Here is a 15,041-nt window from a genome sequence, read left to right as displayed (position 1 = left end):
GTGTAATCAGTGCTGTACAGTATATACAATCTGACATATATCGCAACATGTGTAAGTGACAATTAGTGTACAGGTGTGTGGACATTAAAAGTAATCAGGGGAACATGCCACGAGGTCAAACACTCACCCATCTCTAAATAGATAGATATGAGACAAATAGATGGATGGATAGATACAATAAAGAAACAGCTGTGCTGCCCACTTTTCTACAATCTCCACTTGGATGGATAGATTGATAGAGTAACAAGAGATGGCCGCAGCACTCAAAAAATTTTGAAAAACTATAAGTGGCTTTATTCTATATTACAAATACAAGAGCATCGCTTGTATTTGTGATATGGAATAATGCAACTTAAATGTTTTCACAATTTTTTGAGTGCTGCGGCCATCTCTTGTTACTCTAACTGGATTTGGGCCTTTAACCAGGGCCAACTAGCTGCTTGCACCTACTATTTTCTATTTTTGGTTATGCTACTCTTCCGTTATTTTTTGCTAGATAGATAGATATGAGAAAGATAGAAAAATAGATAGATAGATAGATATGAGATAGATAGAGACATAGATAGATATGAGATAAATAGATGGATAGATAGAATCATCACCAATGTTATAATGGGAAGACCAACTGTTTATGTATATTTTTCATACAAAAAATATTTTGGTCATTCTGCTGAAGAGATTGAGGATAATAGGCAAAAAATTGATATACAACAAATAAAACACTTAAATGATTTTTTTTCAATTAATAACCACATTTATATTAGAAATGTTAATAGAGTATTTCAGTATACACTGACATTTTATTGTTGATGTATCAGTGCATCAAGCAAAAACTCCAGGAAAGTGAGGCAGGGACGCTAGGCTGCTCTAGGGCAATGCAGATTAATGCAAAAGTAAACCAAATGCCTTGCAATAAGTGAATAAGGAAAGAGATAGACAGTGCTGTCAGAGCATTAGAATGGTAATGTGATCTATTCCACCTTCAGTAAGATGAATGGTGCAGACGTTTATTAGATTAGCGACTGATTCAGCATTTATTATTTTAAACTGCGGCAGAATTACCTTTTAATTCATTATGTGTGCTCCACTAATCCGCCAATCAATTACCTGCAATGTGTTACCGAGTGGTTATGTGATGTAATGGCTATGACAACAGCCCTTCCTACATACAGCCTGTAATGGGTCTGAGCCAGGTTCACCCAGGGTGTCTTTTGGATTGTTATTCGTGTTTTTATTATAGCAGCCAGTATATGATTTTTCCCTCTCATACATGTCAGTTTATTTTTAATGGTTTTTCATAAATTTCTGAGCATGCTGCATTCTAATAGCTACAGCTGAAGAGCAAGAATATACATTATACATAGTACAAGTATGTGGACACCTGACCATCACAGCCAAAAATGCTTATGCCAGAGCTATTGACATTCAGAATTGTTTTTCTTTGTTAAACTTGTTTTATGGTGCTGGCTTTGGAAATTGGGTACAATGATAGCAACATGGCTATTAGAATGGCCAGTCAAAGTGTTTCATATACTGTAGCACTAGGATCTCAGACCATTATTTCTCTTTTACTAAACATTACAGTTGACTTTACATTTAGTCATGAAGTACTATCCTACCACCTACCAACGTAGATTTGCTGTCATTCAGTACTTACTTGCTCGTAATACCAATTAAAACCAAGCTTCCATTTACTGTTAGCGTCCATGCAAACAATGGAATTTCAGCCTGGAGAAATTCCATATGCCACAGGCACAGCCCATATCAATTGGCGCTTTGATGGACCTGCACAGACCTGCATCGGTCCCCATGTTTATACTTTCTGTGGAATCCAGAATTTTATGGCAAGTAGCTTCCCAAAAAGAGGCCGATCTAGTCGATGCTCAATAAAGTAGCCTTTAACATGACTCATTTATTGTGCAGGTTGGGCTATGAAAACAACCACTGAATAGTTTGTGGGGCCCTTTACTTATGTCATTGTTGGCCACACATAGGGAGATGTGCAGCTGGCTTACATTGACTTTTAGGGCTGCACGATCCCAGTGGTCGGAGTGTGTGCTTATTTGTTTGCTTATGTGTGGTCTTTTGCACGAGGCAATAAGTGGCCTGTAATCACCACATGTAAATAGTTCTTAAGGTGGGGGCTATCTATAGCCTTTATTCCCAGGAATCCATAGACAAGAAAATTGTTTGATTGTTGAATTAAAAAATTCATGATCATTTGACCCTTTGGACAATAAGAAAATATGAACTGGGTCTGGTATAAGCAAGATTATCCATTAGGGATATTAACAGGGATGTATTTACCATTAGGCACCCGTGCAGTGTTCGGGGGATGCCCAGTTAGGCTGAGCTCACATTGAACATTGTGTTAGGTCATAGCAAATGTTTGTTGTTTTAAACAAAACTATATCTCACATGTCACTTCCTGGTTATAGGACAAACTCATATACATATTATATTTGTCAAGTCAATAAAGCTTCATTTTGCTAATCAAATTAGTATCTACAAAACTGAACATTTCAATATATTAGGCAGATCTATCCCATACCGAGGCACATGAAGGGCTGGATCGCCTTTAGTGATTCTTTGCAGTAATGTGCAAACCAATGAACCCATTTCCAAATGAAATAAATGCTGCCTAATGAATAATTCCATTTTTGGGGGTCACATCTGAATAGTAAACTGACTTTTCAGATGACATGTAATTATCTAAAAGAAACATAAAGGGGTTTTCTTATTTAGACATGTATTTTATAGTGGGGGTCTCAGGCTCATATGCCCCATCTGTGAGGCAGAATGTAGAGCCACTACATATCTGAAGCTCCCAACATGCTGAAGAAGAAATGTATTACTGAACCTGTGGGTATAACTTGATCACTTAGCCAACTTCATTTAGAAAGGTCCCTTTTATGAAAATGGAACTTCAAAGGGGAATGGAATGGAAAAACTTTATTGTTCTGCCGATCTAGGGTTCAAGAGATAGTGTGTCATCTAGTGTATAGACTGAGCCATAAAACTAACATTCTTACATATAAAACTAATAAAACATAATGTATGATACATATAAATATTTATCCCAATATTTCCTGTCTTATGGAAAATAATAGAATAGCCTAGAAATCAGCAATGTACTTCCCAAAAAAAAAATAGCAAAGTACAAGCTTCAGACTGTTTCATTGATGTGTGTTCTCATGGGGACTTCTATACATGGCCAGTATCATCTGTCTGAAATGAAAGGCAATCATCAATATTAACCGCATTACCAATTAATAGATTCCTATTGAATTTTCAGTGCAGTTAAGAGGGAGAAGAATTCTGAAGTACAATACACTGCTACAGAATTTAAATGAACTGTCTAGACTACATGAGGATGAAACTTATGATGAATAAGGGAAGACATTAGAGGAGTTTATTTGAGGTGCAAACATAAAATTATATTAAACACCTGAAAATAGAATCAAATGTATCACAGAAGCGCTGTTACCGAGCTTTACTTATTTTTAGCAATGCTAAATACAGGAGCTCTAATGATCTGATAAAAGGGGAGATACTGAGTCACCCTACTCTATAGCAATTATATCAATTCTAAGATTTAGGCTATGTTCACACATTGTAAAATGAGCCCTATTTGTTACAAAAATATAGCTGTAATATCGAAAATAAAAAATGAAGTATTTTTGCTAAAAATTTATCATATTAAAGTCTATAGAAAGGTGGTGATCAGTGCACACAATGCATATAAAGCAACCGTGATTCCAGACAGCTGTTAAAGTAAGGAGCATGTTCATTATTTGCAGCCGTAAAAAAGAAATAACAGCCGACATAACAAAATCTGACTGTAAAACTGCCATAAAATAGTTGTAAACATTTGAAAAAAACAACAATAATTTTCACAACTTTGCTTTAAAAAAAAAAAAAAAAAAAAACAGTCTTTTTTTTTTACAGCTACATGTACAACCTGAAATACAATATGTGAACATAGCCTTAAATGTATAGTCACATAGTTGAAAAAGTGAAAAGAACATTTCCCCCCAGAACCCCAAGTCTTCATTTTAAAAAAGAGAAGCCTAGCATTATACATTGTATATGAAGATAAAAAGCAAATAAAAATCATTCTGGTATTCAGGTGCCCAGAAACGATCAATAACTGTCAGACAAACTTTTGTTCAGCTGACAGCTATCTCTCCTATCCCATACACATGAATTTTTGACTTGACTGGCCAAACATTTGTGTGTTCTCAATGGTAAAAGGAGGGGTAAGCTGCTACCAAATTCCTTCGGCAGCCACTTTTTTGTTTGATTACAAAAGTGTCAGGCAATTGAAATCTCACATGTCCAACTCTTCTCTCACCCTAAATCATCTGTCAGTGGAGAGTCAGGAGGTCTCAATACACATAGGAAGCCAGTCCCATGACTTTTTAATAATATGTATGGGGACCAAACATACCAAAGTAGCCCCAAGTATACTATGTTTGGTTTATTAAAGCCTATGGCTATGGTGTACTGTGGTATATGGCAGAATGCCTGATAGTATTCAAACATATATACCAAATAGTTAAAACATGAAGTGAAGTGTACTGATTTCTTTAACTTTGGTTTAATTGTGTGTTTTAATGTGGTCAATTGCATATACAAACAACATGTGCAGGTGTGGCACTAGAAGGACACTTTTTATAATGATGAAATGTTGGCATTCCTCTCTGTATGGAGGGGTCACGGCTAAAGTCGGCCCTGTTCACAAACAAGGCCAAGATGAGCTAACTGTAACCTTTATTCTTTTATTTGTACATTTGTTTTTTAGGCTTATTTGAAGAATGTCTCCCAGTGTTCATCACCAATTGAAGAGAATAGGTTTGAAGTTACCTTGCCAATCCAGCGCCTTGATTTATTAATGGGCCAGTTTAACAACGTGTTACTGACATCCATTTCTGTTTTCATACAAGGGGATCTTACCATTGCCAATCTAGGCACATCGGAGGGACGTTTCATACAGGTAAACTGATTTCATAATTATACCATTTGAAACATGCTTAGTTTTTTATATACACTGATCAACTATAACATAAAATCCTAATATTGTTTGGGTCTCTAAACCATAGAGGCATAGGCCCAGATTTATCATACTGTGTGAGAGAATAAATTGAGTGATTTCCCCACAACAACCAATCACAGTTCAGCTTTCACTTTACCAGAGCTCGTTAGCTGAGCTGTGATTGGTTGCTGTAGGAAAATTCCTCGATTTTTTCTCTCACACAGTTTGATAAATGTGGGCCATAGACTTTACAAAACCACCAAAGTTCTTTGATTTATGGCTTCAAGACTTCAGTACCAGAATAATGTTAATGTGAGTTATGCAAATTGTCTAACATGACTGGCTGCTTCCAACACTAGACCATCTACGCCGACTTCAAATAGACTGGAGATGGCTGGTTGGCCATATTTTACATCAATGGGGTTGTGAGATGGAACCTTCATGGATCAGTGTTGGAGGAAAAGTCAACAACTGTAATATTTTGTCATGTTCCCCAATCCTTTCCTGTACATTTTTTTGCATTGTGGCAGAGCACAATATTATGCCGCAAGTGACCACTGTCAGTAGAATATGCTATTGGCATAAAGGAGTGCACTTGGTCTGCAATGATCTTTCGCTAGGTTGTACACGTCTGCATGTCAGGACCCATGTTTTCTCAGCAGGACATTGATCAGACCATCACACTGCCTCACACAGCTTGTGTTTTTCCCATAGTACATCCTGGTGCCATCTCTTGGTCCCCTGGTCAGGCCTATGTTGTAAAATAGATTTCATCAGACTGGACCATCTTCTTCCATTGATTCACTTTCCAGTACTGGTCACAGGAGCCTTATATTCCTAAATGCAACAAACTGTGATGCAGCCAGTGTTATACATCATAGTGTTTATTGTTAAACAATTTATGCTAAAGTAACTCTTCTTTGGGATCAGACTAGAAGGAGTTGTAGTTGCTTTACTAAATATACTATGTTCTCAAAAAAGTAGCAATTTGACATAAACTACATGTGGAACAGTACAATGATTTTCCGCTGTACAGAGATTACATCTCTTTCATTCCACTAGAGGATCAGTAGCTTTTCTGTGAGACATCGTTGACGGGCAACATCAGTCAAAATGTAGATAAGAGTTTATCTAAGCATCAGTCTTCCAATTCACACTTAGAGAACTTACATTAGTCATCACATTCCAATGTTGTCGATGCTTTTTAAAGCTTTACTATTTGCTAACAAAAATATGAAGTCACAACTATTTACTTCAAAGAAATTCATAAGCAAAAGATACACAAGTAACGTAATGTTGAGCAGCTTCCTACTTTCAATCTGATGCAAATCTTTTATGGTTGTAATGTTTCTACCAACCTATTAGAAATGTTTTTGCCACCTACAGAAGGACCGTTAAAATATGCAAGTCATGCCACAGCTTAGTTCTTGTAGACATTGGTCCAACATGTAACTTGTCCCTAATGGATTTTGCACAGAGCGACCATCTTTGCACATAGTATTAGCCTGTGCACTTTCACACATTGTATTAGCCAAAGTAATAGATTGAATGATGTTTCCCTTTGGTTTAGGGAAACCTATATTATTATAGGTGTAGTTATTTATTAGGTCCTTTACCAAAAATGTTATTGTTGAGAAAACAATGATTTTGGACATTTGCAGCTATAATGGCTTCTCTAAATAATACCATTCAGAGTAAGAAATTACAATTCAAGATTTTAGTTTATTGTTCAGTGTACTGAACTTAAACTGGAGCAGGGTGGGCAATGGTGCAGACAGGAACCATTAAAGTGACGACGAATGTTTCACGCTTGACTCGAAACAGCTGTCAATTGAATGACTCCTGTCTGCACCTTTTCTGAACCTGCTTCATTTTTAAATAGAGCAAATAAAGTTTGAATTCTTCAAGGTTTGGTGAGTGCCATCCTCTCATTTCTTCTTTTTGGAGATTTCTGCCATTTCTAGAAAGAATATTGTTAAATAAATAAATTAATTAATAATTAAATTAATGAATATTATTAATGTTAAATAAATAAATAAAAAATCTGCCAAGGGAAAATTTTTATAATAAAAAGTAAATAGTTATCAGAAAAAGAGCAAATCGATTATTTTGTATAGGTTTATGACTTTTTATTAATGAACTTATTTAATACATAAGATAATATACTGGTTAAAGTAGCTTTGAGGGGAGCACATTTGGCTACAAATGAAATACTGTGTAGAGTGATTTTACCAAGGTACAGATGACAAAAAATTCATTATTTCTAAACTACGACAGATGTTTCTAGTGAAAAGCTGAAGTTGTTAATAGAAGCGTATTGACTTGATGTTTTGGCTAAACAAGTGTTAGGGCTTGTCTCCTGCTCACTTGCAGCTTTTTATTAGACAGTGTGAATATGACAAAGCAGACGGGTAATATAGTTCTTGAGGCAGCTGCCAAGTAGAAAGAGGAAAAGAGAAACAATTTCACTTCCTTCCTATGCTGGGACTTGGTGAAAAGCTTTCCATACTAGTTTTTTTTTCTGAAAAGTTGCAGCTGTTTGAGCCACTCACATTGTTAGGTTCCAGGCTGTGGCTGGGAAAGAGTGGTAGGAGTACAGCTGTTGGGTGCAAAGTGAATCAGGTATTTTACAATGGCTATTTTTCTGGAAAGCGTAAAACTGAGTTGCGTTGCCAGTTAATATCACTTCTCCACTGTTAAAGAATGTCAGCAAGGTAATTAGATATTTCGGCAGAAATGTGAAAGGCATGTCAGTATTTATTCCATAATGAACTTGTCAGCCTGAGGATTGGGTCACTTATTAGAAAGTAGGGGTTTTGTTCATTATCTGCGAGAATCAGAGCATGAAGCATGAGGAGTAGGGATGAGCTAATCGAATCTGATGAATCCGAATTCGTAACGAATTTCAGGAAAAATTCGATTTGTAACGAATGCGAATATCACCATGATTCAAGCACGAATCGCTTTATTAAACTCCATTTAGTGTGGTCCAGGCTCCAGGGCATCCAAAATGGCAGATCCACATGTGAGGACCTGGGAAGGCGGGAACAAGGGTTGGCGGGATGACCCTGAATCACATGCAGCAGCCAGCCACCCCTGTGATGTCACAGCCCTATATAATCCACAGCCATCTTGCAACCAGTCACATCAGCGTTCTATTACAGAAAGAGAGGGACAGACAGCAGAGTGTGTTGCACAGAAAAGCATTTTTTGCAGCAGCGATTCACCTCCCAGTCACATCAGCGTTTTATTGTAGAGAGGGACAGAGAGCAATGTGTTGCACGGAAAAGCTTTTTTACAGCAGCGATTCACCTCAAGCCCAAATCCAGCCTAGAAGCACTGATAGGGAAGAGAGTGAGATTGAGAGAGAAAGTGCAATTTTGCGTGTAGTACACAGTGACTGTGTGGTGCAGCACTGGTGTGTACAACAACTGAAAAGCTAATAGTAGCCAGCCAGTTAGGGTTAGCAGAGCACTATAAGCATATTGTCCTCTATTAAGTGTAACCTGTGCATACATCTAAGTGGTGGACCATTTTGTTCCTGTTAAAGTCTTAAGGGCCTAGATACTGTGAAAGGCCAAGCAAAAGTACACACCTGCTGGTGTTGTAGACAAATACTGTTTTAAGCGTACCGGAGCGCATTGTCCTCCTCTCATAAGTGCATACCACATACGCACATCTAAGGGGTGTACCACCTGTGGGGGATGAACTAGTGGTGGAGGAGGAGGGGCACAGTGGAGCACATTTTAGGTTTTGCGAGATGGGCGGTTTTTCTAGTTATCTGACAGGAGAGGAGGAGCAGCTACATGAGCTAGAGGGTTATGAGTAAGGCGAGACAGAGGACCCAGACACATCGTGGCAGTATGCAGTGGAGATGGAGGCAGGGAGTCCCTCCAAGTCACTTGCACAAATTTGCTTGCATAGTGACCACCAAATTGTCACCATTCGGCAGCAGGATGACTTCTGGCTCTCCACCTTATTGGACCTTCACTACCGGCACAAAATGGGGGCCTTTTTTACACCCACTGAGAGGGAGGAAAAACTGACCTACTACAGAGACATCCTACGTAGTCAGTTGGACGATGTCTATCTGTGCCATTGTCCATCCTCTCGCAGGTCAAACTCAGGAGGCCCTCTGCGCTCACCTTCTACTGCCATGGCTGCTGGGGAGGGGTTGGTTAAGTTGGCAGGAGCAGTACCAGCTCCATCAGCAGCAGCCCGAGTCTACAGTCGCTGATGAGTAGCTTTCTTCACCCGCATAGTGAAGCAACTCATCAGCAGGTAGACCTGGAGCAGGACCTGAACCAGCAGGTGGTGGCATACCTTGACATGACCATGGCAACACACCTTAAGATTCGCTGGACTTCTTGGCAGCCAAACTTGATTTGTGGCTTCAATTAGCAGAGTTTGCCCTGGGAAAGCTGTCCTGCATGGCCAGTAGTGTGCCATCAGAGCGGGTGTTTAGTGCGGCGGGGGTCATAGTAACCCCAAGGAGAACTCTTCTGTCCTTGAAAAAATGTGGAGAGACTGACCTTTGGGAAGATGAATCAGGCATGGATCAGCCAGGATTTCCACCCACCAATGCCCGATGCATCAGAGTAGATTGACCATGGTGCCACACCAACACTTCACAAATATGGATAGTGCAAAACATATTTAAGGTGCGGCTCCCCAGTTACAGACAGTCCTCACAAGTAAGTATTGAGGATATACATTAGCTAAAACTTTACTTTTCTTAGGATAAAATATATGTACCCAAAATTTTTTTTAAATCAAACAAAAGTAAAGGTGTGCAAAAACCCCATGTGCCACCTACACCACCAAGTATTGATGTGATGCAAAGACTTCTAAAAGGTGGAAGGGAACAACGTGTGGTCCATTGTAACCAGTGGGGGTAAAAACTTCCCCTGTAAGGCCCTACTCTTGCATTATTAATTCCCTTCTTGGCAAGTGTTACTCGCCCTAAAAAAAGCGGCCCCACACAGGAACCTCTCCCTATTTTCACCTACAAAATTCCATTTCACAGGGTATTTCGGTGGAAATAGGGAGAGCTTCCTGTGTAGGGACGCCTTTTTAGGGCAAGCAACACTTGCCAAGAAGGGAATTAATAAAGCGAGAGTAGGGCCTAAAGGGGAATTTTTTCCCCCCACCTGCTACAATGGACAATACGTTGTTCCCTTCCACCTTTTTGAGGAAAGTGTTACTCGTCTTAAAAAGGGCAACCCCACACAGGAACAGTAACAGTAACACTTGCCAAGAAGGGCATTAATAATGCGAGAGTAGGGCCTTACAGGGGAAATTTTTACCCTCACCGGTTACAATGCACCATACTCCAGGCTGTGTCATTCAGCCATTATATGGTTTCATCATGTTGCCGCCAACTACAGGCTGTGTCATTCAGCCATTATATGGTTTCCTATGGTCTCCTCATGCTGCCGCCAACTCCAGGCTGTGTCATTTAGCCACTATATGCTCTCCTCATGCTGCCACCAACTCCAGGCTTTGTCATTCAGCCACTATATGGTCTCCTCATGCTGCCACCAACTCCAGGCTGTGTCATTCAGCCACTATATGGTCTCCTTATGCTGCCGCCACCTCCGCGCTGTGTCATTCAGGCACTATGTGGTCTCCTCATACTGATGCCACCTCCAGGATCTTTCATTGTGCCGCTCTGCGACAGTTATTCTAATAGCGATTCCTCTAATCTGCATGTCATACTGAGTAACAGTTTTATTTCACTAACCCAGCACACACCCTATGCGTGTTACAGCAAGGCAAAGTGTTCTACACCCTATTGAGGCTCTCTGTAGGCCAGAAATAGCCGTTTTTTAATAAAGATTTGCTGCAAATGAGTTCTGACCGAACCGAATTTATTCGGAAAATTCGTCGAATCGGCCAAATAGACTTTTTCTAAAATTTGCTCATCTCTAATAAGAAGCATCACAGAATTCTAGACATAATGACAGCTCTTCTGTACACAATGAAACAATTTGTGGAAACAATAAAGCTTGTCTAACAACTATGGACCAGTTCTTTGCCTTCTGTTTAGGAATTGCAGATTAGAATTGATCTTAATAAAGTTTAATATATATTTCTCTATTCCTAAAACTACAGAGACAGTAATAGACACCATGATCCCCACATGCACGGATACAACATTTTGAAAAGTAGACTTATATGCTATCCTTTACACCGGAAGCCTCAGTGTTAGAGGATGACAGGTCATGCCTTTCAGTGCTGGATGCTGGGAGGGCACCAACAAGTCCCTTTACCTTGGTAGCTCATACAATTTCAATAGTCAAGCACTTTGTGTAATGGCAGTGTTCTTTAAAGGGGTACTCCAGTGGAAAGCAAATGTTTTTAAATCAACTGGTACCAGAAAGTTACAAAGATTTGTAAATTACTTCCATATAATAATTTTAATCCTTCCAGTACTTATCAGCTGCTGTACTACAGAGAACGTTGGATAGGGGATAAGATGCTAGGGGCAGAGTACCCCTTTAAAAGGGATGCTCCACTGGAAAACATTTTTCTTTTTAATCAACTGGTGCCAGAAAGTTAAACAGATTTGTAAATTTAAAAATCTTCACCCTTCCAGTACTTATCAGCTGCTGTATGTTCCAGAGGAAGTACTTTTCTTTTTGAATTTCCTTTCTGTCTGAACACAATGCTCTCTGTTGACACCTCTGTCCATTTTAGGAACTGTGTAGAGTAGGAGCTAATCCCCATAGCAAACCTAGCCTGCTCCGGACAGTTCCTAAAATGGACAGAGGTGTCAGCACAGAGCACTATGGCCTGACAGAAAGGAAATTCTAAAAGAAAAGAACTTCCTGTGGAGCATACAGCAGCAGATAAGTACTGAAAGGATTACAATTTTTAAATAGAAGTAACTTACAAATCTGTTTAACTTTCTGGCACTAGTTGATTTAAAACAAAATGTTTTCCAGGGAAGTACCCCTTTAATTGTTCTCTGAACAAATGGAGAGGCAGCGGAGTATGGCTGCTGATCTTTACCAAGTGCTCATCTCAGCAAAGTTTGGAACCGAAATGGGTGCTGGTCACGCTTGCTCATTGCAGTTTCATTCATTAAGGTGACATTTGAATTCCATTGTCAGGACTGGTGAGGGTCCCAGCTTATCTCCTATCCTGTGGATATGGGGTACCATTTGATCTTGGGGTAGGTGGGATAAGACCATTAATGTGTTGTCTCCAAAAACGATTTCCTACATATAATGTACAGCACCTGCCTTCAGGACCATTTTATGCCGGTTTCCCTTTTCTGTTTTTCAGGTTATTGTTTCCCGTTCTACTCATGCTCAACCCCATGTTGATATTCCACTTGATACCCGTCCTGTTTCTCCAATAATAGTTATCAATGGGACATCAAAGAATAATGGATATATCTTAGTGAGCACAGGAATGAAGGTAAGTCAACCTGGGTTCTTGAGGCTGCTTTATATCATTGTACAATACATAGTAAAATAAAACATAGAAGTTTAATATCAATCATTTACATTGCTAAACATAGTAATGGAAATAATAAAATACATTGTGATTGATCTGTACATGTCTGGGCAATATGTTTTATTCAAGAGATATGTTCTTTCTTATATTGCATTCATATAGTTAATATCATTTCATTCTTTAGGTCACTTATTTTTGTACAATGGCACTAAGTCAGAACCCAAACAAATAGGCTTATGTCATCCTCATCCCAGTCTAAAAGCAGTGCTCTTTGTTTCCTATCTTACCAGGACACCAACTACTGGAAAAGGAAAGATATTTATTTAACTTTTACTGAGCACTAAATGAAAGAATGAGTTTACCTAACTAAATTATATTAAAAGAAGCATCAATGAATATAGTCAGTAGGGGACATTAGCCATAGTGGCAGATAGGGCCATAGTCACTCGAGCTCAACATAACCCTGAAATGACTAATGGTATAAATCAATGTGGCCCTTTCACTGGCAAACAGTAGAAAGAACAACCCCAGCGTCAATATCTAAACCATACCCTGACCTCACTACTTGTAGATGGTGGTAAAGAATTAACCCTCTGCAGAATATTCTCGTTAGTGAGGAAAGGGAGGAAAAGTCTATTATGGAGAAACCATTGATGGAGCAATGTTATCTTGTTTGTTCTAATGACTAGATGAGTAGTTTGTTTCCTTGAGGCGACCACCAGTCTGGCCTATAAAATATTACAAGCTGTGCAATGCTCCATGGGAAAAGAATATGCAAAGTAGCTCATTTCCAAAAGGAAAGAACCTGCTCTATACTGCCACCTGCTGGAGTTAGCATCCCTTAAAATCGATGTCTGGCCTTAAGAGGGCCTTAAAACAGTTGTACAGATGAGGAACTTTCCCATTTTAATGAAATAAAACACTGTATACCTCTATATTAAATTTGAGGCATATCTAGGTGCAGTAGAGCCTCACAGACTTCTATAGGTGCTGTATTAGGGCTCTGTACAACTCAGGAATTCAATGAAGACATAACAGGCTTGCACATACAACTCTTTATTTTAACATTTAATATTATCTGAGATAACATACATTGGTGCCATTCTTTACTGTAACATGGCGCACATTAAGGGAAAAATAATTTTTACAGAAATACATTTACTGCAATCATATTAGTTGTTGATAACTGCTGTAGATTTTGGAGCATAGGTATGTTAGACACATTCAAACCCCATAAGTATTTACTGGAGTTTTCATCAGTTGCATCCATAAACAACCTGAAGATTGCAATGTTGCATTGCGATATTACGTAGAGCATGTTTCCACAGAGAAAAAATACAGTCATATTATATTTTCAGCTGCTTACAACTTTATTGTTTGCAGTTTATGGATAAAAATCTGCCATATTTTTTCTGAGTGTGAACATACCCTTATGATTGTCAATATGGTCATGTTGTTACATAAACAACTGTTACACAACAGTCATCCAAAATTATAATTTGATGGATTTTATGTTGCAGGTCACAAAGTGGTGTGTGACTTTGTCAACATGGACCTCACGGCAAGTCACATGCGACTGCAACTTGCTTGTCACTCTGATTTGGTTATTTATTCTATTTTACAGCTAAATCAGAACTGTAGACAAGAAGACTAATTGCAAACGATTTTTGTTGCACAAGTTATTTATACATTTGCTTTAATTCTATATACGTATATGTTTTGCAGATAATAAAGGTTCCATTGACAGGTCTTGGGTGTGAACAGCACAGGTCCTGCAGCAATTGCATCTCAACACCTGCATATATGAAGTGCGGCTGGTGTAAAGACCACTGTTCCACAAAACAGGATTGTTCAAGTGAAGAATGGACTCAAGAAATCTGCTCTCCAGTTGTGAGCAAGGTGAAAAATATGATGAACATACTAAAGTTACATACGCCAGAATGGGGATTCATTTTGCTTGACGATACTCCTACAGTATCAGCTCAGTACTTAGTTGAAGCAGCTTTGGCAGTGATTACAGTCTCCAGTCTTCTTGGGGATGATGCCACAATGTTTACACACCTAGATTTGGGGATTTTCTGCTATTCTTCTCTAGAGATCCTCTGTAGCTCTGTCAGGGTGGACATGGACCATCATTGAACAGCCATTTTCAGATGTCTCTAGAAATGTTTGATTGGTTTAAAGTCAGGGCTCTGGCTGGGCCACTTAAGGACAATCACAGCGTTATCCATAAGCCATTGCTTTGTTGACTTGGCTGTGTGCTTAGGGTCAATTGTCTTGCTGGGAAGTGAAACTTCCACCCAGTCTGAAGTTCAGAGCAATCTGGATCACATTTTCATTAAGAATATTTATGTACTTTTCTCTATTTAGCTTTCTCCCAACCCTGACCAGTCTCATTTTTTTCTGCCGCTGAAAAATACCCCCACAGCATTATGCTGCGACCACCATGCTTACTGTATATACTCGAGTATAAGCCGAGTTTTTCAGCACGATTTTTCTTGCTGAAAACACCCCCCTCAGCTTATAGTCTTCAACCTGCGGC

General features: G+C 39.0%; 1 protein-coding gene across 1 annotated transcript in view; it reads left to right on the top strand.

The window, feature by feature from the left end:
- Positions 1-15,041, top strand: part of MET (MET proto-oncogene, receptor tyrosine kinase) — a 143,048-nt gene that overhangs the window by 63,379 nt on the left and 64,628 nt on the right. Inside the window, exons 3-5 of the mRNA XM_056573853.1 lie at positions 4,805-4,996; positions 12,326-12,460; positions 14,225-14,398. Of these exons, the coding sequence (XP_056429828.1) occupies positions 4,805-4,996; positions 12,326-12,460; positions 14,225-14,398 (501 nt within the window). The remainder of the gene's footprint in view (positions 1-4,804; positions 4,997-12,325; positions 12,461-14,224; positions 14,399-15,041) is intronic.

The sequence above is a fragment of the Hyla sarda genome, chromosome 4, assembly GCF_029499605.1.
Source record: "Hyla sarda isolate aHylSar1 chromosome 4, aHylSar1.hap1, whole genome shotgun sequence".
Classification (NCBI taxonomy): Eukaryota; Metazoa; Chordata; class Amphibia; order Anura; family Hylidae; genus Hyla; species Hyla sarda.
Note: the sequence above shows the minus strand (reverse complement) of the source record. Positions and strands in the feature narration are given on the sequence as shown.